The sequence below is a fragment of the Montipora capricornis genome, chromosome 2, assembly GCF_036669925.1.
Source record: "Montipora capricornis isolate CH-2021 chromosome 2, ASM3666992v2, whole genome shotgun sequence".
In the NCBI taxonomy this organism is placed as follows: Eukaryota; Metazoa; Cnidaria; class Anthozoa; order Scleractinia; family Acroporidae; genus Montipora; species Montipora capricornis.
In genome coordinates this window covers 38,137,731-38,160,230 of record NC_090884.1, presented here as the reverse complement: position 1 = coordinate 38,160,230, position 22,500 = coordinate 38,137,731, and the positions used below count along the sequence as shown (strand labels likewise).

The following is a 22,500-nucleotide window of genomic DNA, read 5'->3' as shown; positions in this document are numbered from 1 at the left end:
AGGCAATGAACATGATGCAAGGTCTTCCCCTTCTTTTTGCAGGTAAGAAAAAAAAAGTGTTGTAACTGAGGCAAGCTGTCCCCATCACCGAAAACTCTCAGAAATACTACAAATATCTATTTGGGATTAGCTTTGATTTCATCTCCTCCAGGATCCCTCATCTAGCCTCCCCGGTGAGGTGTTCTAGTTTGCTCTTTTGTCAACCTCTTACTTTCACAAATAGATTTTCCATGCTCGATCCAATCTTCAGCTGAAGGGTGAGTTCCTCTTACAGGCCTCCCCTTGAATCTCTCTAGCTTTTGGGAGGGGGTGAGATACACAACATGTTCTTTCTCCCATCCTAGACCTTTTTCATGCTTAGCATGCTTGAGCAGCATTTTCACTGTCCCTTCCATGCTTTTAGCAGTCTTTTGAGCTTCCTGCTCCTTTTTAGCAAGCACCACTTTCAATGCCTCGATCTCTCCCTTCAGGGTTGCTAATTCTTTAAAACACTCATGGTATAAACATTTAATACTCACTGCCTGTCAACATCCCACCGACAGGGCCTTGATCTTTTCTATAAAATCCTGCTGACTACGCCACATGTGACACAGGATTTTCAAACGTTTCTTTTATGTGCTTTTAAAAAGACCCTAGCGGCTAAATAACCTAGGACCTAAGTAAATGCAACTTTCATGTGCCAGTTTTTTAAACTATAAGGCGCATGCACGGCCCAAAGGCCCACAGGGCCACCATGCTGCATTTGGTATGCACTCTCACAAGAGATTTGTGTCGAAGCCACAAAATAAATAAAGGGGCACACACGTTTTAACACGCCTATAGCTGATAACTTACTTTCCGGGACAATTGGTTATCATGTCGCCAAGAGAGTTGGTCCTAGAAATTTAGGATAATCAAGACTATTGATTACTACTTACGTAATATACATTGTATGACCTTAGCAACGACTAAAGTTATTGATCTCTGTGTGTAGTAGTTTTGTAAGCTCCCTAAAATGTTTAGTAGCTAGGCAAATACTAATGTTATTAGAATTAAGACACCCTCAGGGAGACGTTCAGCACGCAATTAGGCAAAACGTTTATGTAAAAAGAAAATAGGTGGCTAAGTATGCTACCGTGGGAGCACCACACACATTATGGTGTGAAAGGAGAAAAGAATGCCATCGACGCTACACCTCTGGCTACAGTTACGTAGGTGAAAGTTCTCGTTGTCACCCGTATATGTTCTCCCAACTACAACCATTCCAGTTCAAAGTGGTCATTCAGGTAGGTGTAGAGTCACAGAGGTAATTTAACTAAGAAGCTTTGATACTGAGAATTGTAAATGAAAGACGATTCAACTCTTTTTTTTTTCTTAATTGTTACAAGGTCGGTCGATGGCAAAGTCCGTAATTATGATATTCGAATGGGTCAACTTCGTGTCGATTGTATTGGCCAGCCGGTAACAAGTGTCAGCTTTACCAAGGATGGGCAGTGTCTGTTGGCATCAACTCTTGATGACACCATTCGCCTGCTGGATAAAGACACCGGAGAGTTGTTAAATGAGTAAGTAGTTGTGAGATTTCTCAAATTCGCAAAATGTTTGCGCCCAAAACCCCCGTAATCGCGGCAGACGGTGCTTGGAAAATTTTCCGGTGGAATTAGACCGCTGCTTATCAGAACCTTACACCTGTGAGTAGGCCAGAGTGAAATGTGTCACTCTAAGGGGCTAAAGGGTTTATTAAACTTGAAATTTCTTGAGATTTCTCAAATTCGCAAAATGTTTGCGCCCAAAACCCCCGTAATCGCGGCAGACGGTGCTTGGAAAATTTTCCGGTGGAATTAGACCGCTGCTTATCAGAACCTTACACCTGTGAGTAGGCCAGAGTGAAATGTGTCACTCTAAGGGGCTAAAGGGTTTATTAAACTTGAAAAGAAACATCTGTTGATTAAAACCTGCATAGCTCCAGCTCCGGAGAGGACGTAATAATAATAATAATAATAATAATAATAATAATAATAATAATAATAATAATAATAATAATAATAACTTTATTTAAGTGTCAATGGATTTAGCCCTAGATCGCTAATTGGCGAAACTAATGAAATTAACTCACGTCAAATCAAATATTGGTTTTTGTGGAGAGGGGTAAACCAGAGTACCCGGACAAAAACCTCTCGGAGCAGAGAAGAGAACCAACAAACTCAACCCACATATGACCGCGAATCTGGGAATCGAACCCGGGCCACATTGGTGGGAGGCCTGTGCTCTCAGCACTACGCCATCCCTGCTTCCCGTAACGTATCACGTTCCGGGCTTTTTGTTTGGAATAAGAAGTTTAACAATTTTCAAGGACTTTTGCTGGAGACAATTGTCATTCAAGCAAACCATACAGTGCAAAGTCAGTCCAATAGAAACTTATCTGTATTTCCTGCAGCTTCTTTTCATTCACGCAGTAACACTGATCTTCTTACTTATTAGTATGCCAGAAACAAAAATTGGAACGCCGTCAGGGGAAAAAATGCTTGGACTTTTTAGTACCGATAGGCCACTTTCGATATATTGAAATTCAGTTTGAAAGATAGGTTTAGAGGACAAAGATGCTACCGATCAACAGCTCCCGTACGCTCTTGTAATTCGCTTGGTCCACGAATATAAGCTCTATTGTTATATAGCTGATTTTTCCCCCAGCAGCGTGCGCTCTCATTGGTTACTTCGAGGTCACATGACATCTAACAATAAAACTGATTCCCGCCAAAAGTCTCTGAGCGGGCAATAATGCAAAATCTATGACGTCAGAGGGTAACAGTGCACTGTTACCCACGAATGTTGACCGACGACTGTCGTTGCTGTTGCCGTTGCGCGTTTTTCTTTTTGTGCTATATAACAAATCACTTAATGACTGGTCCCGTGGGAAACAGTTCATTTTGTTTCCCTCGAATCTCAATGTTTTCCTCGGCTGCACCTCGGGGAAACATTGAGATTCTCGGGAAGCAAAATGAACTGTTTCCCTCGGGACCAGTCATTAAGTGTTTATTGTTTGACTTTTTGCCGATTCTACTTCTCACAGTAGTTTTGACACAGGTGCTACACGAGCGTGGGCTCCCATGACATCATACGAGTACCTAGGCCTATAGCTGTACATTTAGAATTACACTGTGCACTTACAGTTCCAATAGTGATCATATAGATTGAGTTTCAATCGAGTCTCGTAAAATCAAAATCAAAGTAATTACTTTGGCCAATCAAAAAAGGTCTGGACGGAGATAGTCCAGTAAACCAATCAAAACTCGAAGTAATTACACGTAGCCGCCACAAAGCGCGGGAAAATGTGCACGCGCGGCCACGATTAGTTTTGGTTTCTTTTCTGATTGGTTGAAAAGTGACGCGAGAACTTTGAACCAATCACTGAGTGAAGTAATGCAAAACCAAAGGAAGTCGCTAATTACTTTCGACACTCAATTTAAAACCGCTCTACTTTTGCTGATTTAGGTTCACAGGTCATGTTAACAAAGACTACAAAGTTGACAGCTGTTTGAGTAGCAGTGATGCACAAGTTGTCAGTGGCTCAGAGGATGGTAGGATATACTTCTGGGATCTAGTGGAAGCAAAGATCATACACTCCCTAGAGAAAGCACACGCGTCTGTTGCGTATTCTATCTCGTATCATCCAACGGAAACCTGCCTCTTGTCTGCATCTTCTGATGGAAAAGTCAAAGTTTGGCATGACTCAAATTGGGAACCTGAGTGAATTATAAGTCGCAAACTGATTCACTTCAGCTATTTCCTCGTCATGCTACTATTTGATGATAAGACATTACAGAAGTCGAACCTAATATATGCCAATGTCTACAAAATTTGAGCTGGAATGAAAACGAGTACTTACACTCTAGTACTAGAGTACAGGAACTTGCTGGACAAGCTATCAAGCATCCGTTTAGTACATCTGCTGGCATATTGCACTCAGTCAAGTCTTTCAAAACGATTTGGGTATATCCCCTAAAAGGCTGGGATAAATCTTTTCGGAAAGTCAACTGCAAAAAAACGGATTTAACTATTGAGAGACCTAAAAGGGTCAATTTTTATCAGCTTTTAAGCATCGTGAATGATGGCTTTGACTTGATAAATAAATTGAGATTCCAAAGTCTGAGGATCTCGAAGATTCCAAGCGCTTCTCTGTGTTTTCACCGTCCGCAACGTGCATGAACCCGATTGGTCATCGTCAAACTGAACACCACAAGTCGCTACTCGTGCCTTCTTCGTATCAATTTGGTACTTTAGGGACAACTTGAGAGATTGTAGTGGCTTCAGTCCATCTGCATGGTATGGCCAGCAGAGCTTGCACGGGATCTTGAGACTAATGCCTTGTATCCGTCTGAGAAATGGCCCCTATGGTTTTAACTCATATTGAGCTATTGTGCTCAAATGCGTGGTTAATTCGAGAGTTCGCAGTCGGCATCTAGGCATGAAAGTGTGTGCTATGTTTGATTTCCACGCCTACCTTATCGAAAGTTCAATATATGGACGCCCTGCTCTTCCCATGCATGGTTTAAAATTCGTGCGTGCTATCTAGTATGGACCTCTTCAGCTTGTACGTTGTTTCCCATTTCAGACCACGTGACGTTACTCTAGGAAACATTTCTTTCAAATGTCGTCGTATACACGTGCACATGTATACATAAATTTTGAAAAAACAAGAGGAAAATTCCCTTGAAAGCATTACGTGGTTTGAAATGGGAAAACAAAACGTACAAGCTAAAGAGGTCTCATTTGTTAAACGAAATGATTCCTCTGGGGCTTCAGGGCTTTCCATAGCTATTCAAGCGAATAGCTGATAAAATCTAACATGCACTGTTACCAGTGAAGCAGTAGTAATTTTGTAGGATCCGAAATTAAATTGTTCTCCATTGGTTAATTTCTCAGTCGTGAAATAGGGAACACAGACAGGGAGTCATACTATGAAGTGAAGGGAGGCGCGAGTTGGCGTAAAATAAGAACGAGGCACAACAACGCGCTCTTTTCAGTGTTATCCGAAAAGGTGGAAACGAAATGAGGTGTGGTTTTCTGAACCCCACTTTGTGAAGAGAGCCTTAATCCAGTTTATAAGGAAATACTTTTTAAGGCGATGACGTTGTTTATTTGCACAACTGCACTTGACCCTATTTTGCTGGGCAAAGTGGGATATTTCCCACAAAGTATTTGCAAATGTCCAAAAATAGGATGCAGTAAAATGTAGTTGTTTCAGTCGGTGAAGACATTTAATAGATTAAAAAAACATGATTACAGAGAAATAAGAGGAGTATGTACACACAATTCGTTACATTGGAAAATACAATGCCTTGTCTTTAATTTTGAATCAGATTTATGCCTTTACTCAGTTTGATATTTCTGCTTCAGTTATCGAAAACGCGCAGTTTAAACGGATTTATCTTAAAATAAATAATCTCCATAGATGTGACGAATAATTACCGTAGCTAAAGGCATACAGCTACTGGTAACTACGGGAGAAGTGAGCTCTTGAGAAGTGAGATTTTTCCCTTGCCGCAATATCTCAGCTTTTGATCGCGTGCCATTTGAGAGGAATTGTCTGAATGTTTAGCCATGGCCTATGAAGGGCGCTATTTTACAAGTCATGACAGCCCGGCGAGAGGTGCTTCGGTAGCATGCCTCCGTCTTCCGTAGGAATGGGCTTTTGTCACCCCCCTTCCCCCTCCTCTGTTCCTAAGCTCTATTCTACGCTGAATTTGAGATGTTTGGTTTCCAGTTAGTAGCACTTGCTATCATTGGTCTCAGAGCAGACATAGTGACCAGTATTGCTTCTTCAGTCCTGATTGTTCCACTTCCTTGACCTGGACAAGTGTTCACATAATGATCAAACACAAGAGATGCCTCGTTAACTGTTAGTTGTTCATCAGATTCCAAACTGGCCTCGAGTCCTTTCAGCCCACCAAACACCACCAACAAATGCCTATGGACAGTCAAGAAAAAAAGAAAAGGCCAGGCTCCAGTTGTTCGATGGGTGGATAGCGCTTTCCACTGGATAACCCAATTGGATTTGCTACTGTTTATCCGCTCGACAGTGATTTTTCCGGTGGATAGGACTATCCACCTTTTGAACAACCGAGGCCTGGCCTTTAAAATTCTGGTCCGGGTTGCTGGAAGCATGGTTAAATACCATGGAAACCTATAAGTTTTGATACCTCACGAGTAACCTTAAATAACGAAATGCACGAGCAACTTCTTACCATTTTTTTAGTTATTATATACTCAACAGAATTACTGGCTGTACCCGGCAGCTTCTGTAATGCGATATTCTGTTCAGTTTACAACTCAGCTACGTAATACAGAAACAAGCGATTTTCATGGGAGAGTCACTTGCCAGCAACTTCTAGAATAGACAAATCCTGAATTCACCCAATGCTCTTTTTCAAAGCGATTCTGACGATAATCTGTTTCCATTCACGTGAAAAGTAGACCTAAAATTCGCAAGTGGACTCGCAACTCGGAACTTGTCATTTTAGTTTTGCTCTCTTACAACAATGTAATCCTAAAGGGGTTAAAACGACAATCGAGCAAATTTTCATGAGACAAGCAACAAGAGAAGGATTTGGGTAGTTGTCTCGAACTGCGTTTGTTAGGCTGCATTTATGTATAATTTATTGACTCGCACAAACTCAGTGTACTAGCGAGTGTCTTCTTCCAGAGATGAGTTTTAATACTTCTTCACCGTCATCTGGGTTACGATCGAGTTTTTATCATGTTCTACATGTAGTAAGCAAGATTATCACTTAGTCATCGTCAGAAACTGAAAGAGGATCTTTTCACCTAAAAAACATATTTTGTTGCCTTCTGGACTGTAGTTGTAGTCAGAAGATGCCACTGAGAGAGAGAGTGTCCTCTTCAAAAAAATAAAACAGGATTGCGAGACCTAACTGGAACGAACCAATCAGTTGGTTGAGTGTTGTGGAATTGTTTTCCGTTGCACTTGCTGCGACATTGATAACCGATAGTCTAGCACTTTCATAATCTAGTATTGTCAGAACGCACTTTCTTTTGCAGTGAGTTTTCCAATTCAGTCCCACATGGCCCTTACTATTGTCTTCTTTTAAGCACAAGGAGCCTTAATTCATGTTTAAATCACAAAACAATGAAGCGTAAATTACTGATAACAGGCCCTTGGCTAGCCTACGAATACAGCAATGGTGGTGAGCGCCAAGGATTTGTAGGACTTCAATGAACACCTTTGAGAAAACTTGAGGGCCTGGCATAAGGGCTTTCAGTGATGCTTACATCAAAATTCATTTGTGGTGATCTTTGAATGTTCATTCATAAAATTAATCATCTTAAGCCTCGTCCGCTAATGCACGTGTTTTATGGATTGTGAAAAATGCAACTATTTAAGATTTCAAGCAATTGCACCTTTGAAAGTAGACTTTAAAAACTGTTTTAAGAGAACTGCGTAGAACAAGCAACGCTTTCCAAGAACAAGCAACGCTTTCCAAATCCAAGCAACCTTGGGATTCATGGCTGAAGATCATTGTTCTCTGTACTCTATACAGTACCTAAAATTTGGAAGTTCAAGATCATCAACTGAGGTGCCTCGTTCTGAAGTTCCTATGGTTACATCATATCCATCCTTGTATGGACTCTGTGTAAAAATTGCCCCGAAAGATGGTGCCACTCTGACACTGTAGCCCCAATAAAGACCATGCTCTGTCCTTGGGGAACTCGGCGACACAACTGTTCCAGAGTAAAATTTTGCACCTGAAAGCTCAATAATGTAAAATATGAATATAGGTAAACTGTTGGGGACCCTTGATTATGGCTGATTTTAAACAACTTTCACCCGCCGCCAATACTAGCATCTCTTTTCGAACTTTAATTCAAGCGATCGAAGTGCAAACGCTTGAAACATCTGCTTGAAAATCTCGCTCAGTTGGATGAGCATAGGATTAACATGTGGGAGGTAGCAGGTTTCGACCCTTGCCGGACAACACTCCAGGTTTGTAATGACAGAGGGAGAAACTGCTGTGTTTGCGATTACATCTCGGTTAGCCTTTCATTTTTTCTTGGATAAGGACTACATGTACATTTATAAACCATAGACCCCATCTCACAACCCTGGTTTGCGGGATATTAAAGATTGAACTTGTATACTACATAACGGCAAAGAGTAGGGCATGGATTTCCTGGTGAGGTGGTTTGGCTTATTCTTTCTAGCAAAATGTGGCAGGCTTGGCCATGATGTCTTAAAAAAAAGCCTATAATTTATGTTGTATGAGGCCACCTTAGAAGAAACAGCCGTACATTAGACTTTGACAAGCACTGGAACATGTAGATGTACATAACACTCCTGGATCGCTACAGGGCGTGATTCAAACAAAATGCACACACCTGGTTTAGAAGTATCGCCCATCTTAACGGTGACTCTAAGCCCTGGTTTCAGGTTTTTGTCTATCCTCACTTCTTTTCTCATGCCAGCGTTAACAAAGGAACCACACCCATTCTTCACTGGTCTATCAAGCACCACACCATCTCTGAAAGGCATATCATCATCTATTTTCATGTGATGTGGGGTATCCAAGGGATTTAAAATTCCTGTAGAATGACAAAGTCTCAGACTTTAGCACTTTTAGTATCTATGGCACTTTTCAACATTATTTCACATTTCACATAAACATACATGTACCATCTTATATTGAAACTTGTTGACCTATAAAGATTCATTCAACCTGACAACTCAACAGCACAACCAGCAAAGAGTCACCTTTTGTGTCTTAAAGTTCATGGTGAAAATGCGCCAGTGTTTAAAATAAATCAGATAGTTGAGACCACTGAAAAAGAGGGAGCACCCTCAAAACGTCTGGTTTATTTCAAACACTGGCACATTTTAATTCATAAACTTTTAAAATAGGAGAAAACTGCAAAGTGCAATGACTAATAATAATAATAATAATAATAATAATAATAATAATAATAATAATAATAATAATAATAATAATAATAATAATGATAATAATAATAATAATATTATTATTATTAATGAAGGGTCGAGCAGGACTTCCCTAGACCTGACAGTTATAGATATTAATATTTTTACTAGTGGATGTACATAGAAATTTTCCTTTTTTTACTCTACAAACAGTTGTTTACATTTCCTTTGTTGAAAACCATTAATGAGTAAATATTGTTAAGTATTATTATTATTCGAACTTTTCACAAGTCATAGTACTTCGCAGTTTTCTCCTATTTTCTTAACATCTTTTTCCGTCTGTACTCTGCAGTAAGTCCCGTTGGTCAGGGTTAATGGGGACATAGTTTTTGAGTGAATCTAGCTGTTTTTAACCCTTTCACCCCCGTGGGGTTCCCCATTGACAAGTAAAATCGTCTGGCGTTAGACAGAGTAAAATCTATAAGTGGCACTCTTGGGAGGGAAAGGGTTAATACATTGTACTTAAATTGGTGGCCCACTGGGAATATTCTGTGTTGCGGGCTTGGGAGGAGCAGGAATAGCATGGCTCCCACCAATGTGGACAGGAGTTACATGTACATTTTGGTTGTTGCCATAAGTGGGTTAAATTTTTGCTGGTTCTCAACCTTGCTCTGACTGTTTTTCTCCGATTGCCCATTTTCTTCTCATCAAAACTTGGAAAGTACCAGTAGCTTTTATTCCTGGAAGGGCTTCATGGGAGAATGCACTAAGGTGTAAATTCACATTTCCAATTAAAATTACAATGTAATAGTGTTTTTTTTCTTTCTTACAGTACTTACTTGTCAGGCTTTGTGAGACAATAACCATCAGATCTGGCTACGAGAATGACATTGAGTTCAATAACAACTTTTCAGATTCACTAAAAATGTGTGATCACTCACTTGTTAACCAATCATTATTGTTTGTTCTCATAGCCTTCATATGACTAGATAAGCAAGGAATGAGGGTTAGAGTTCTGTTCATAATGATGCAACTAATTTAAAATGAAAATCTTGTGCTGATACTCAACTTGTACAGCAGTCAAATCTGAAGGTTGCTACTAGTTTCTGTGAATAGGAAAACCCTTTCAAGTCACAAAGCTCTGTAATGCTGACACATGACGATGATGCAATGCACATCTTCCATCAAATTTGCATAATTGAATGTTGGTTGAGGCACGTACACTGTACCTGTATGCGCAATCACATACATTAAATTTTGTAAAGTCATTTGCATTAAACTTGGAGTCAATCCCTACTGACAGTACCTGCATATTGCAAGTCATCATGTTTTGGAAAGAAGTTCTTTCTTAGATACTGAGGACACTCTAGGTACTGAAGGATTCTCGCCAGCAAGATATTAGGATCTGAGTTTCTCTTAAACCCACTCTGAGCCTTGCCATACTCATCAAAGATAATAACTTCATCTATTCTGAAAACTGCCAAAGCACGTGCTATCTGTAAGAGAACACAAAGCCCTGCAATCTTTTCAAAATTCAGGTACATTTAAAATAACCAGCACAACAGCTTCATCAATGAACTTGTACATGTATTTTAATTTAAAAGTTGGAGTATCTGCAGGCATCCCAACCTAACTATGTGTATTTGCTTTTGGCATGAATTAATGATGATATCAACTTTAAAATAATAATAGGTGAAAGGGTGATGCTCTTATTATGTCCCCTATCTTCATTTGTTTGTTTTAAAACTCTATTGTGTCCTTCTACATGTATGTGGGAAGTTGATTTTTTTTACATTTGGTACCAAGTAATAATTTGATACCTTAGAGTGGTTTTTAATCGTGTCGAAAGTAATTAGCGAATTGCTTTGGTTCATGATTACTTCACTCACTGATTGGTTCAAAGTTCGCACGCCACTTTTTCAACCAATCAGAAGTGAAACCAAAACCAATCGTGGCTTGCGCATGCACATTTTCCCATGTTTGTGTTGGCTACGTGTTGAGTACTTACTTACATGTACTTAGAGTTTTGATCGGTTTACCGGATTGTCTCCTTCCTTTTTGAAAGGCCAAAGTAATTACTTTGCGTTTGGTTTTTACGACACAATTGAAACTCTCTCTAAGGTTCTACATGACTGTATAATATGTTATTCTCAAGTGTTACCAAAGATATTCAATCCATGCCATGAAGCAGTATTCAAAAAAGTTTGATTCAAATTTCAATTAAGAAGAATACATGAGAAGCTGTCAACAAGCACTAATGGGAAGAAAAAACTTATGGTGGAGCCAACCTACATCTGTACACTATTGTCAGTTGACAATTTTTTTCTTGTTCCTTACCTGGCCTGCCAAATATGTTTTCAATTCTGGAGACTGAGCATTGTCCAAGATGGACCCTGGGAGGGCAATACTTAGTGTAAAGGGACAGCCTAGAGAACAATCATGGCAATAATTGTAATCATTTTGAATCATTAACATGTGACACCAATCCATGTCATAGGGAGCTTAAGAGACTACTACGTACATGTATGATCTCACTGACGCAAATGAATCAAAATTCTAAACTACAGCATAAAAAGGGAAAAAAGTGTCTCGTTGTTCTAGCACTGGAACATTAATTGGGGACACTGTAAAAATCAACAATTAACACAAATCAAATCAAATCAAATGATGGTTTTTGAGGAGAAGGGAAAACCAGAATACCCAGATCGAGAAAAACCTCTTGCCGTAGAGTACATGTAGAGAACCAACAAACTCAAGCCACATACAGTATGACGCAGAATCTGGGAATTGAACACGAGCCACATTGGTGGGAGGTGAGTGCTCTCACCACTGCACTATCCCTGCACCCCTAAACAAAATTGAATATAAAACCATCTGGGAGAACATAAGGACTTCATGCCATTTATTTAAATTCCTGTTTAACCTCTGGATAGTAACTAGTAGACACAATTTAAATCCAAAACCAGTTGGAAAAACTGCCAATGATTTCAACAACTCCAAGTTACATGTTCTTGTTCAAAATGAAATTAGTTCTGTAGCAGTTTTTCACATTCTTGATTAAGCTTTCTAATGCAGCATGTTCATAAAAACTGGAAGTGATGTTGTATTATTTAAAAATAGGCTGATCCAGTGGTTGAGTCTTTTGGTGTGAGCACTCTATTGGGGAAAAATTATCATTAATATCATTAATAAATTTATCATGAATTTGTTTGAACTCAACATTACTTCTTTTGAAAATTTGGTAAATAGTTATTATTAAAGCCCAATCCCCAGTTGTTCTAGATTTGATAATTCTTGTGGAAACAGGAGCTGTGGAGTACATTTGAAATTGGGGGGAGGGGGGGGGCCCTAGGTTTTAGTATGGATCACGGAAGTATGAGGGGATGGGGGAGAGGTTTAGGAGAAAACAAAAAAGGGGGGCTATATAACAGCCCCTCGCTCTCCACAGCCCCTATGAAAGACAAGAAGAACATGAGAGCCACAAGATGAAAATGAAGCCTCACAATTTTTTTTCTCTCCTTATCATACCGACCTTCATTGTTTTTCTTGCACTAATGACCCAAGACAATAATTATTACCTGAGAGAGTTGACGGCTAAGAGTTTGTTACCTTGCAAAAATATAATTATAACCAAAATAGAGGTTAGTACGTGTACATGGCCTCACAGAGATATGAAATTTCTCTTTGAGTGTTGACAAAATTTAATGTCATGAGCACGAACAGCGAACACGTGAATGATTATAATTATAAATTAATTTTTTCAACATGGGAAGAGAAATTTCTTATCTCCGAGTGGTCATGTACATGTAATGTTCTGTTTATTATGTAAACACCAATGAAATACCAGACCGGATACCTCTTCTGCTTGTGCCCTCTGTTTTCCTCAGTTTTGAAGGTGACTCTGAGTCATCTTGTACAGGTGACAGATCTGCTTTTCGTTTTTCAAGTTTGTTCTTTACTGCAAAAATTAATGCAAATGTCCATGAACATTTTTAAAATTCTTAAAAGACCAAATGGCCGCCGAGCAATGAAAGGAAAGTCATTAGTTTTCCAGGTCAGGATTCACACTGGCACAGAGTGATACAGAGTGCATGCTCCATGTAACTGTACATATTCATGTTTTACATGTGCCATGAACTGTTAACTTTATGCAACCGAACAACCAACACTAAGAAGCATGCTACTATGTGTAGAAAATAACAGCTTGGGTAATTCTGTGCAAATTACAACTCAATTCATATAATGTCATGTTATCCCAACTGCCAGTGAGCTGCTGCTTTGATTGAAGGAGAATTGTTGTTGTATAGATCATGAACGTGTGCCACCAAACTGACTGATTTTACCTCTCAAAAAAAAAAATGATTGTGATTTCTTCTTCCTGTTCAATCCTTTCTTCTGTTATTATCTACTATCCCTGACTGCGATTACTTGTTTATAATAATTATTATTATAAACAAGTAATTGCATGAAAATACGAGTGACATTAATTAATTAAAGACTCTCTGTCTACCGAGATGCACCGCGTGCAGACACCGAGGTTTTCTATGATGTGAAACCTCCATTTCTCCCCCGCTGAGTTTTCCTTCTTTAAATCATTCGTTATCGGAGACATCCATCCGGATTTGTTCTTACTTAGTGCTTCTTATTACAGCTACATTATCAGAGTTAATTGGGGCAAGATATTTTGTCGTTAAGTGCAATTCGCAATCATTTCAATGTGGGTTAGAGGACTGAACAGTTGAACTGACAATCAATTCAAGAAAAATGCCACGACCTGATCCACTAAAGGCAGTATAGTTACAGAAATTTGAGTTTGAAATCACTTTGAGCCCAATTTGATTCACTGAGATACCACAAACGTTTAACTAAACCCGAGTTTGCTGATGTCTTTTCGCAGTAAGCTGAGTGACATTTTTGTTATCTCTTTTAGTTTATAATTAATAGTTGGATATTTACTTATTTTATTTTGAGACTAATTGTTAGGAATTCTAATTATTGTTTCATATGACATTTGGATGAGGTGCTTTTGTGTGGTTAGCAGTTAAAAGCATTCCTGAAAACATTCCCGAATTGAAAGATACCCAAGTTGTTTCTTGGCTGTTAACGGTAACGTTTGCAGCAGAGCGTTAGTAAACAAATTTGCAAGGAAGAGTATATTCAATGAATACCCGGTATACGTGTACGTGTACTGTATGTATTCTTTTTTTCAAATTGTCAAAGACAAGACAAAAACAAGTACTTTTACCAACAACAGAGATCCGTACTGAATGTACTTTATGGAAATTTGTTTTTTACATATTTATTGCGACGCGAGACCGAGTACAAAGGTGACAAAAATTATCAATCCGAAATACCTGGTAACATGTTATTAGTCCATAAGCAGCAGCAGCGATTTTATAATTTGCAAGTATATTTTTTATTCGACTGGTCAGCTTTCTATTAAATGTCTGAATTGACAAATTGAATGTTTGAATTGACAAATTGAATATTTGAATTGACAAAGTGAATGTTTGAATTTAATGATTGCAAGTTTAAATAGCAAGATAGAATGCTTGAACTGAAGGTTTGGATTCAACAACAATAACAAGTTTGAACTTTGGCGGAGATGGATACCCATACTTTTCTAGTATTCCTCTGTAGCTTTTTGTTGCTTATTTCTATCCCACTCGTTACGTCAAGTCCAACAAAAACAAACAAAGGCGCGTAATTAAGCGTCTGGGTAGAGAGAGAGAGAGTCTTTAATCCTTAATTTTACTCGGCTTATGCGATTACCTGTACAAATACTCATTTTTAACTGGTTCTCAAGAAGTTTTGCTTGCTTCGGTATAAGGGAAAACATGGTTTGCAACCAATCTCTTGAGACACAGATACATGTAACAACGCACAAATATGTACAATGATTTATTGCTGGTGGACGAACAAACTAAAATGAACTAATGAGAGATCTTTTGTTTTCGTCCACCAACATGGTATAAAACGTAAGAAGCTTACCTTTCTTTTTCTTTACGTGCTTTAGTTCCACCTGAAAACGCAGATATCCAAAACATAGGCGAAAATGAGTTTTCTTGTAATTTTGTTTACTTGTATCTCTAACTGCAGTATTCAACAAGACTTTGTTTACGGAAATATGGGAGGCGCCATCGGTATAAGGCTGAACAGCTCTTGGCTGTCATTGCAGCTGGTCTTCGTGACTATTTCTCGCTGGAAACAATGGTAAACTCCAGTACGAAGAAGTAAGAAATAACTACATTGTACAACGAATCTGTGATTCTCACCTCGTCCGCCATCTTGAAAATACTGATCACCTGGGATTGTGGGACACGTTCATGCACTTTTAAAAGTTCCCGCTAAAAATAGTAACGCGGGCTCCGCCGAAGAAGTCATCATCGATTGATCGACTCATCATCTCGGTCCTCGTGTATAAAAGGGAAATTAGGTTACAAAAAAGTGGGTGACATTAACGAAAGAATGCCTGCGATTGATAAAGAAGTCGAGTAAGTTTATGTCATATTTTCTATCTGACCAATTTCAAAGGTTAATTGTCATCACCTTTGCCACACATATTTCTGGTGGTGCACCACTTGTGAGAAAAAGTTTAGTTTATTTGGTTTATTCCTTCATGTAATAATCGATAAGTCACACCAAATTACGGAGGATACACAAACGTAATATGCATTATGCGTCTTGTGCCCGTCTTTAAACTAGACGAATTTAACAGACCCAGAAAAAAATGTTTGCCCAAGTTCGTCCTGGACGAATTATGCGTCTCTAGTATAAAAACGGCTATTCATAAATAAAAGCACTTTTGTGATGCTCATGGATTAAGCAGTGATGATTGGGAATGGGGATGGTATCGTAGGTATGCAACGATGCTTCGGAATATTCGTAAATTAATATAGTTAATAATCTTGCAAATTTATGTTACCAATATTACTAGTAGTAGTTGTTTTTGGGGGCAAGATATCAACTGGGACATTGTCCTGTCTCCTGTTCCAGTTGCAATACTTATTTAGTTATTCTTTTTGTATTTATTTGTATTTTAGTTACAGTAACGTATGACATTTTTATACATTTTGATGGACATATTTAACAATTAAACCCGTAGCCCTTGAGGGCAAAGGGTCTAATTGTTTTAGTATCACCCAACTAGTCGGACAGAAAAGGCAATAATAAAGTTAGCAAATGCAAATAGAAAATATATCTATTTGGGAATAAAACAAAAGAAAGCGTCGTGCTTTTTGCTACTTGAGCACTATTACTAATAGTCCTCTAGTAGTGTGGCCAATCAAAATGCAGCATTTGCATTATTCCTCCAGTTGGGTGATACTAATTATAGATTGATACCTTACCATGCAATGAATTCAATAAAGTTAAAATTACAGTTTAAATTTGGAATACTCTATTTTTGCCAGTGAGAAGACAAGCTGGGCTGACTCAATGGAAGAAGGAGTTGCAATATTTACTTATTTATTTATTCTATTTATTTATATATTGATTTGTGTTTCAGTTACAGTAACATATGATATTTTTATACATTTTGATGTACATAATGTAAAGTTGAAATTTGGAATACTGTATTTTTGGCAGTGAGAAGCCAAGCTGGGCTGACTTAGTGGAAGAAGGAGAAGAAGGTAAACTTTTCAAAGTTAATAATATTCGGATTGTGGTTTTCCTACTGACAAACAATCTTGTGTACCATAATCTTTACTACTGAGGATGGGTAACCTGGTCAGTGAAGGAATTGAGGCTTTTGGCAACCTTGTTTACACACACACAATACATATATTATCCATGCTTTTCTTGTGGAAATACTGTCGAAATATCGGTACAACAACACAATTTCCATGATAGCAGTAGGTATGCGTCAAGAACAAGGTCAGCATCAGCCTCATCTATGTACAATGTACGTGTAATTGTGTGTATGACCGATCTGATTTATGCAGCTAATAATTATTCTAAGATGCTTCTAATGGCCTATACACTGACTGATTTCTAATTCAAAGGCAATGACTAATGGTTCTGTGTCTCAGTACTACATGTACATGAAACAGTAATAATTTTATTACACAAACTCCAGACATCATTGTTGGGTTGAGATCTTGACTTCATAATGAATTATGTTAATTTGAGTGAGTACATTGTTTAGTGGATATTCTTCATCAGCTACATTCCAGTGCTCCAGGTTGGAATCCTGGCATTTGTACTCCAAAGTTCACTCAATTTTTCCATCCATTTGAGATCAGTAAAATGGATACATGTACCAGTATTACTGGGTATTGGATCGGCAACCACTCCTGCCATAATAGTGGTAGAAGCTATTGAAAAAGAAGTCTTTAGTTTGTCTGCGACTGTGGTTGGCCTCTTGTCTTGTCGATGATTTTCCCAGTTGATGTGAACTCATTGGCTCAGTAACTGATACATGTTTATCGGTACATTTGCCTCCAAAAAGGTTGAGTAATCAAACCCTGACCAGAAACCTAAACAGTGAAAAGTGTCCTTTACAGGAGGTTCTAAGATTCGAGGGAACTCTTTGTGACTTTGTGGTTTCTGTGCACACCACTAAGGGGTTACAGATACAGTATACTGGATAGGCAAGGCGAGGCTTCTTTATTTGGAAGACTTTATTTTCAAAATCCTATGAGTGGCGTCAGTCGTACTGTCAAGTATACTCTCATAAAGTATGCTAAAACAGACCAATCACAATTCTTGTCAGGCCTTCTGATAGGGTGCGATCAAAAAATGCAAATTATGCGATTTTTTCAGGGCAGATTGTGCGATTAGAAAGGCCAATTATGCGATAAATAATGTAAATTATGCGATTTTTTTCTCAGCAATTTTAAGCTTGTTTTATACGGTTTCAGGTTAAGAAAAACACTTTTTTGCTGCCCTAAAGACATTTTGAACACAAAGGAACAGTAATTATGTATCTTGATCGACATTAGTTGGGATAAATAAAAGTTGAAAAGCTAACATGCCAAATGAATGATCAAGGTGCTCGTCAACCACGAACTTCCGAAGATGGTCAATCACAATAGGGCCATACCCCCATTTATACGAGAGAAAATAAGCCGCGGCTTTCTCTGGCTGCGGCTTACAGAAGACTCGAATGTTCACCCCGCATAAATGGTACAAAATCTACGTTCACGTCTTTTTCAAGCCGCGGCTGATATTGACCTGGGAATATATATTCGTATAAATAGTTCCTTTTGCGTATTTTGTACACCGCGGCCAGAGTAAGCCGCGGCTTATTTTCTCTCGTATAAAAGGCCCTAATATTGCACGACGAGAAAAACATCAGTCCATCGTCCACGTGGAGCGTACCTGTGAGGTACTTTCTTGCTCGATTGTGAGCTGTCAGATCGGGAGGAATGTGGGAACTTCCTTCTTCGTCGAAGAAAAAGCGAGCGTTTTCACAATAAACTTATCCATGAGTAAGTTTTTATCAGTTTTCAACGAAAGAAACTACATTTTGCCGAAAAGCTTACAACTTATTTTTCACAAATCTGTTCTATGAGAAAAGGCAACTGTGTCATTTCAGTGGTGTGTATATAAGGGCGTGTTTGTGTTGCACCAATAGAAGGAGACTCGTACCAGGTCCCCGACATGAAAAGTAAAGCCTTGAACTTCGAATGTTTACGAAATCGAAGGTGACAAGGTTTTTTAGCCTTTTTCCAAGATAAAACATCTTAAAACTGGCGTATTTATGCAGGAATTTCTAAGAAACGTCTTGACTTATGCTTCATGTTATGAATTTTGTGCGTCCTTTTGTGAATTATGCGATTTTTCGTGAATTGTGCGATCGGATGCGATTTGAGGTTGATTGTGCGAAATCGCACCATCGCGTAATATCAGAAGGCCTGTCTTGTTAGAATGGTTCAGAACATTTTATTGGTTAAACATAACCAAAGCTGTCAAAATCTCAACCATCAAAGTTGAGAAACCATCAAAAGCAAGTTCAAAGCAAGCTAACAGACGAGTGCAAGTAGTCTTTTAGTCTAAAATCGGGATCAAAAAGCAAGTTTGTTCAGTAAAATCTGGCTGAATTTTTGCTCCTGAAAACCTGAACAATTGGAAAACAAGCTGCTTAAAGCGTGTGACTGGTCTGGCTGGTAAACAAACTGCTACTGTGTTTGGAACGTTCGTTGTGTTGTATGAATGAAATACAGTCAAATTTATGGGAAGGAGATCCTCAAAACAGGCACGGCATCTTTATTTGTTTTAATTTGTATAATAAAGAATAATCGTTAATATCGTCACATATTCGGCTCAAATTTTCACAAAACTTTAATTTCCAAATCCTACAAGTGGCGTGAATCTTTACTCTCATAAAGCACCCTGTTTTAACTATTCAGAGTGCGTGTTATATAATTTGAAACTTTATCATAAAAATACATGTAATGTAACAGCATCGTCCAAGATACTTTATGAACCCTTGCTCTGTGTCTTAAGTTAAGTTCAAGTATGTACCTTCACTACCAATGCATGTACATACATACGGTCATACTTAACTGACCACTCCCCATAGGGTCTTTTCAAGGCCAACATAATCACGACAGAACAGAACATTTAACAACAACTGTTAAGAATCCCAACTGGCCAGAGGCAAGCTAGTTGGCGATTTTCAGTTGCAGCTGAGAAGTTGAAGCAGGGACTACCAGGAACAAAACCAGTGGCCAGAATGCGTCTTGAACCCCAGATCCCTGGATCTCAAGGCAAGCGCCCTAACCACTGGGCCGCACTGCACATACAGTACATACAGTACAGTCATGCAATTACATGCAATTAAGTTAATGCTGGTTCATGTTCTCTTTTCAGATCATCTCCCCCCAATATCAGAGGTCATTAAAGGAGACACTAAAGTTGTAACTGAATTCAAGAGGAATGAAGAAGGGAAACTTCTTAAGGTAATTATTTCAGTTTCTGTTTATGGCAGTTTTGTGATATTATGTACTTTTAATTGCATAGATTTTTTTCAATTTGACAGATTGTGAGGACTTTTAAAATTGAAACAAAGAGAGTTTCAAAGACAATAGCAAAGAGAAAGGTAAAGTACCATTGGTTTTTCCTCTCTTTTTTTTTTCGCAGATAAGTAAGTCCTTGTGGCTGAAATCTCTTGCCTTCTGGCTTGTTGGCAAGGTCTTGGCCTGCTGTATTTATTCGTGATAAAGTTTAATAATAATACCATTTTTGTTATAAACAGTCTGGCCCCAATTTTTACTCGTATATTTGTACACTGTAGTGTGAAGGATTTTTTTGAAAAAAAAAAATGAAAATGTTGGACAGTTGTGATTACTTACATGTACATTGTAAGTCATAATTGAGATAATTCTATGTATTTTCCAAGAGAGAAGCCTTGCACTATAGCCTGTTACCTTTCAAATATTATTCACAGTTTGCAAAATATTTGAATACTTCTTTTTTATTTAGTTGTGGAAAAAGTTTGGAGATGCCAAGAATGATGGCCCTGGGCCAAATCCATCAACAACAACAGTTACTGATGATGTGTTTCTAATCCTCACAACAAACAAGGAGGTATTACTGTAAGAGTATATTATACAAGTAATTTGGCAGTTTTAGTGTTTTGTGAAATCTCTCTATGATTAATGAACATCCATGGAGATTTGGAGTAAAATTTAATGTATGCATGTGTTCTGTTGACGAATTGGGGTTCTGGTATTAATGGCACAAAATTTAACATAGTTATGTACATGTAATGTATTTTTTCCAGGATAAACTAATTCAGGAAGGATAAAATTCAAAGATAACTGCACACTGTACATAAAAGCCAAAATGTTTTGGCCAATTTCACAACCATTGATTTCTCAACAACAATTCCCAATATTGAATTGCTTGTAACTTGAGGTCTGACCAATAAAATTATCTTATTTTTAATGTGACCAAAAACAACAACGCAAACTGCACAGAAAAGACATAAAATAGACAAACCTATTTACTTAAAAAAAAGAAGGATCATAACGAACTAGTTTTCTAGTTTTCACAAAATGAATAATGGCTTGCCTGGAAACAACTGTAAAGATGACTTCCACTCTGAGTGCTCGCAAAGCCAGCCAATAAAATCACCATTTTAGTGCTGCAAATTTCACCCCCTTGTTCAAACCACTTACAATACAATACATTTAGTTTTTTCAATTATGTAGAGGTGTTGGTTACAATCAGTTTCTTTCTGATGGTACATACATGTATATGAATCCATTGATTTTCAGGACCAGCAACAAGATGATGACCCTCTCAAGAAGTTAAGTCAAAGCACACAGAAGATAGTGCAGTGCCGTCACTGTAAGGGAGACCATTGGACCACAAAGTGTCCTTACAAGGACCAACTAGAGGTCATACAAAGCCAACTTCCTGAATCTAAGCTCGCCACTGGTAAAGTCAATTCTGTTGATTGTTTATGTCTTTTCTTGCTTAAAGGGGTACTGTCATGCTAAATTTGCTGTTTTTAGGTCAAAACTGGGTAAAATTTAAATTAGTACTTAAGCTCACACATCAACATTTCTGACAACTCACTGACAAGGTATGGAATATATTTTTTACACTAAGAGCTATTTGTATTTAAGTTTTGGTGACTTTCTGCAAACATCACTGGCCAGTGTTTTCAAGTTTCAATCCATTTCCATCCTCTCCATCCTTGGATGCAAAATGACAAAGAATAGGTTGAGAGCACTTCAGTGGCTCTTGACAACTAAACTACACCATTATTTTTTGGTCTTGATTTATCTGCAAAGAATGATGTATTTAACATAGTGTTTTGAAGTTTGACTGAAATAGTGTGACACTGCCCCTTTAAACTTCTTGAATGCAGCTCTATCAGCTGTAGTTTTGTTTATAAAATTGTATGCATTTAGGTCTTGTTATTAATCATTGTAAAACTATTGACTTTATCTCGTACATTCCTATTAAATAGCCAGACGTCATGTATACAGCCTATTATTTTTGTTTCATTGTAACATTGTGCTAAGGCATTATAATCCTTTGAATCCCTTTGTACTGACGAACAGGAGCAGGAGCACCAGCAGTCAGCACTGGAGAACAGCCAGCCGCAGCCAAAACAGGGAAGTATATTGCTCCTGGGTTACGCGAGGGAGCAGCAAACAGACGAGGAGAAACAATGCCACGCTCACAAAGAGGTACATGTACAGTATTGGTAAACCAGGAAACAATTACTGTTGACTATTTGCAAAACAAAATTATTATAGAGTGTAAGTAGTACTGGTTCTGAATGGGTTTAATTGCCTTTCTACAGATGAATCAGCCACCATTCGTGTGACTAACCTATCAGAAGACACCAGAGAATCCGATCTCATGGAGCTCTTTCGTCCATTTGGACCAATTTCCAGGATCTTTTTGGCTAAAGACAAGCAAACCAACCAATCAAAGGTACATGTAATTTTTTTACCGTGGAAGTCCGCATGTAGGGAATTCTATGAAAGAATGAAAATGCCGTTTACGGTTTGCAAATACCTGCATTAGTTCGGGAGATATGTAAGTTTGAAAAATGTGTAAAATATGCAAATAAGATGACCGATGATGTCATACACTCAACCCAATATTACATCAAGTATATAAAT

General features: G+C 38.2%; 3 protein-coding genes across 3 annotated transcripts in view; 2 read left to right on the top strand and 1 right to left on the bottom strand.

The window, feature by feature from the left end:
- LOC138020774 (WD repeat domain-containing protein 83-like) overlaps positions 1 to 5,114 on the top strand; it is a 9,408-nt gene extending 4,294 nt beyond the window's left edge. The window contains exons 3-4 of the mRNA XM_068867704.1: positions 1,368 to 1,544; positions 3,472 to 5,114. Of these exons, the coding sequence (XP_068723805.1) occupies positions 1,368 to 1,544; positions 3,472 to 3,730 (436 nt within the window). The 3' untranslated portion in view covers positions 3,731 to 5,114. The remainder of the gene's footprint in view (positions 1 to 1,367; positions 1,545 to 3,471) is intronic.
- LOC138020769 (putative methyltransferase C9orf114) lies at positions 5,094 to 15,221 on the bottom strand. Its single transcript, XM_068867698.1, has 8 exons — positions 15,187 to 15,221; positions 14,903 to 14,933; positions 12,768 to 12,869; positions 11,249 to 11,337; positions 10,218 to 10,407; positions 8,374 to 8,577; positions 7,542 to 7,743; positions 5,094 to 5,947 (listed from the first exon to the last, which is right to left on the bottom strand). Exons 1-8 carry the CDS (start codon positions 15,196 to 15,198, stop codon positions 5,713 to 5,715), a joined length of 1,065 nt encoding a protein of 354 aa, XP_068723799.1. The 5' UTR covers positions 15,199 to 15,221; the 3' UTR covers positions 5,094 to 5,712.
- Positions 15,222 to 15,264: 43 nt separating this feature from the next.
- The window catches only part of LOC138020753 (eukaryotic translation initiation factor 3 subunit G-like), a 9,749-nt gene continuing 2,513 nt past the window's right edge, over positions 15,265 to 22,500 (top strand). Inside the window, exons 1-8 of the mRNA XM_068867686.1 lie at positions 15,265 to 15,405; positions 16,499 to 16,542; positions 19,727 to 19,815; positions 19,896 to 19,955; positions 20,339 to 20,443; positions 21,136 to 21,298; positions 21,931 to 22,059; positions 22,176 to 22,309. Coding sequence (XP_068723787.1) covers positions 15,380 to 15,405; positions 16,499 to 16,542; positions 19,727 to 19,815; positions 19,896 to 19,955; positions 20,339 to 20,443; positions 21,136 to 21,298; positions 21,931 to 22,059; positions 22,176 to 22,309 — 750 coding nt within the window. The 5' untranslated portion in view covers positions 15,265 to 15,379. The remainder of the gene's footprint in view (positions 15,406 to 16,498; positions 16,543 to 19,726; positions 19,816 to 19,895; positions 19,956 to 20,338; positions 20,444 to 21,135; positions 21,299 to 21,930; positions 22,060 to 22,175; positions 22,310 to 22,500) is intronic.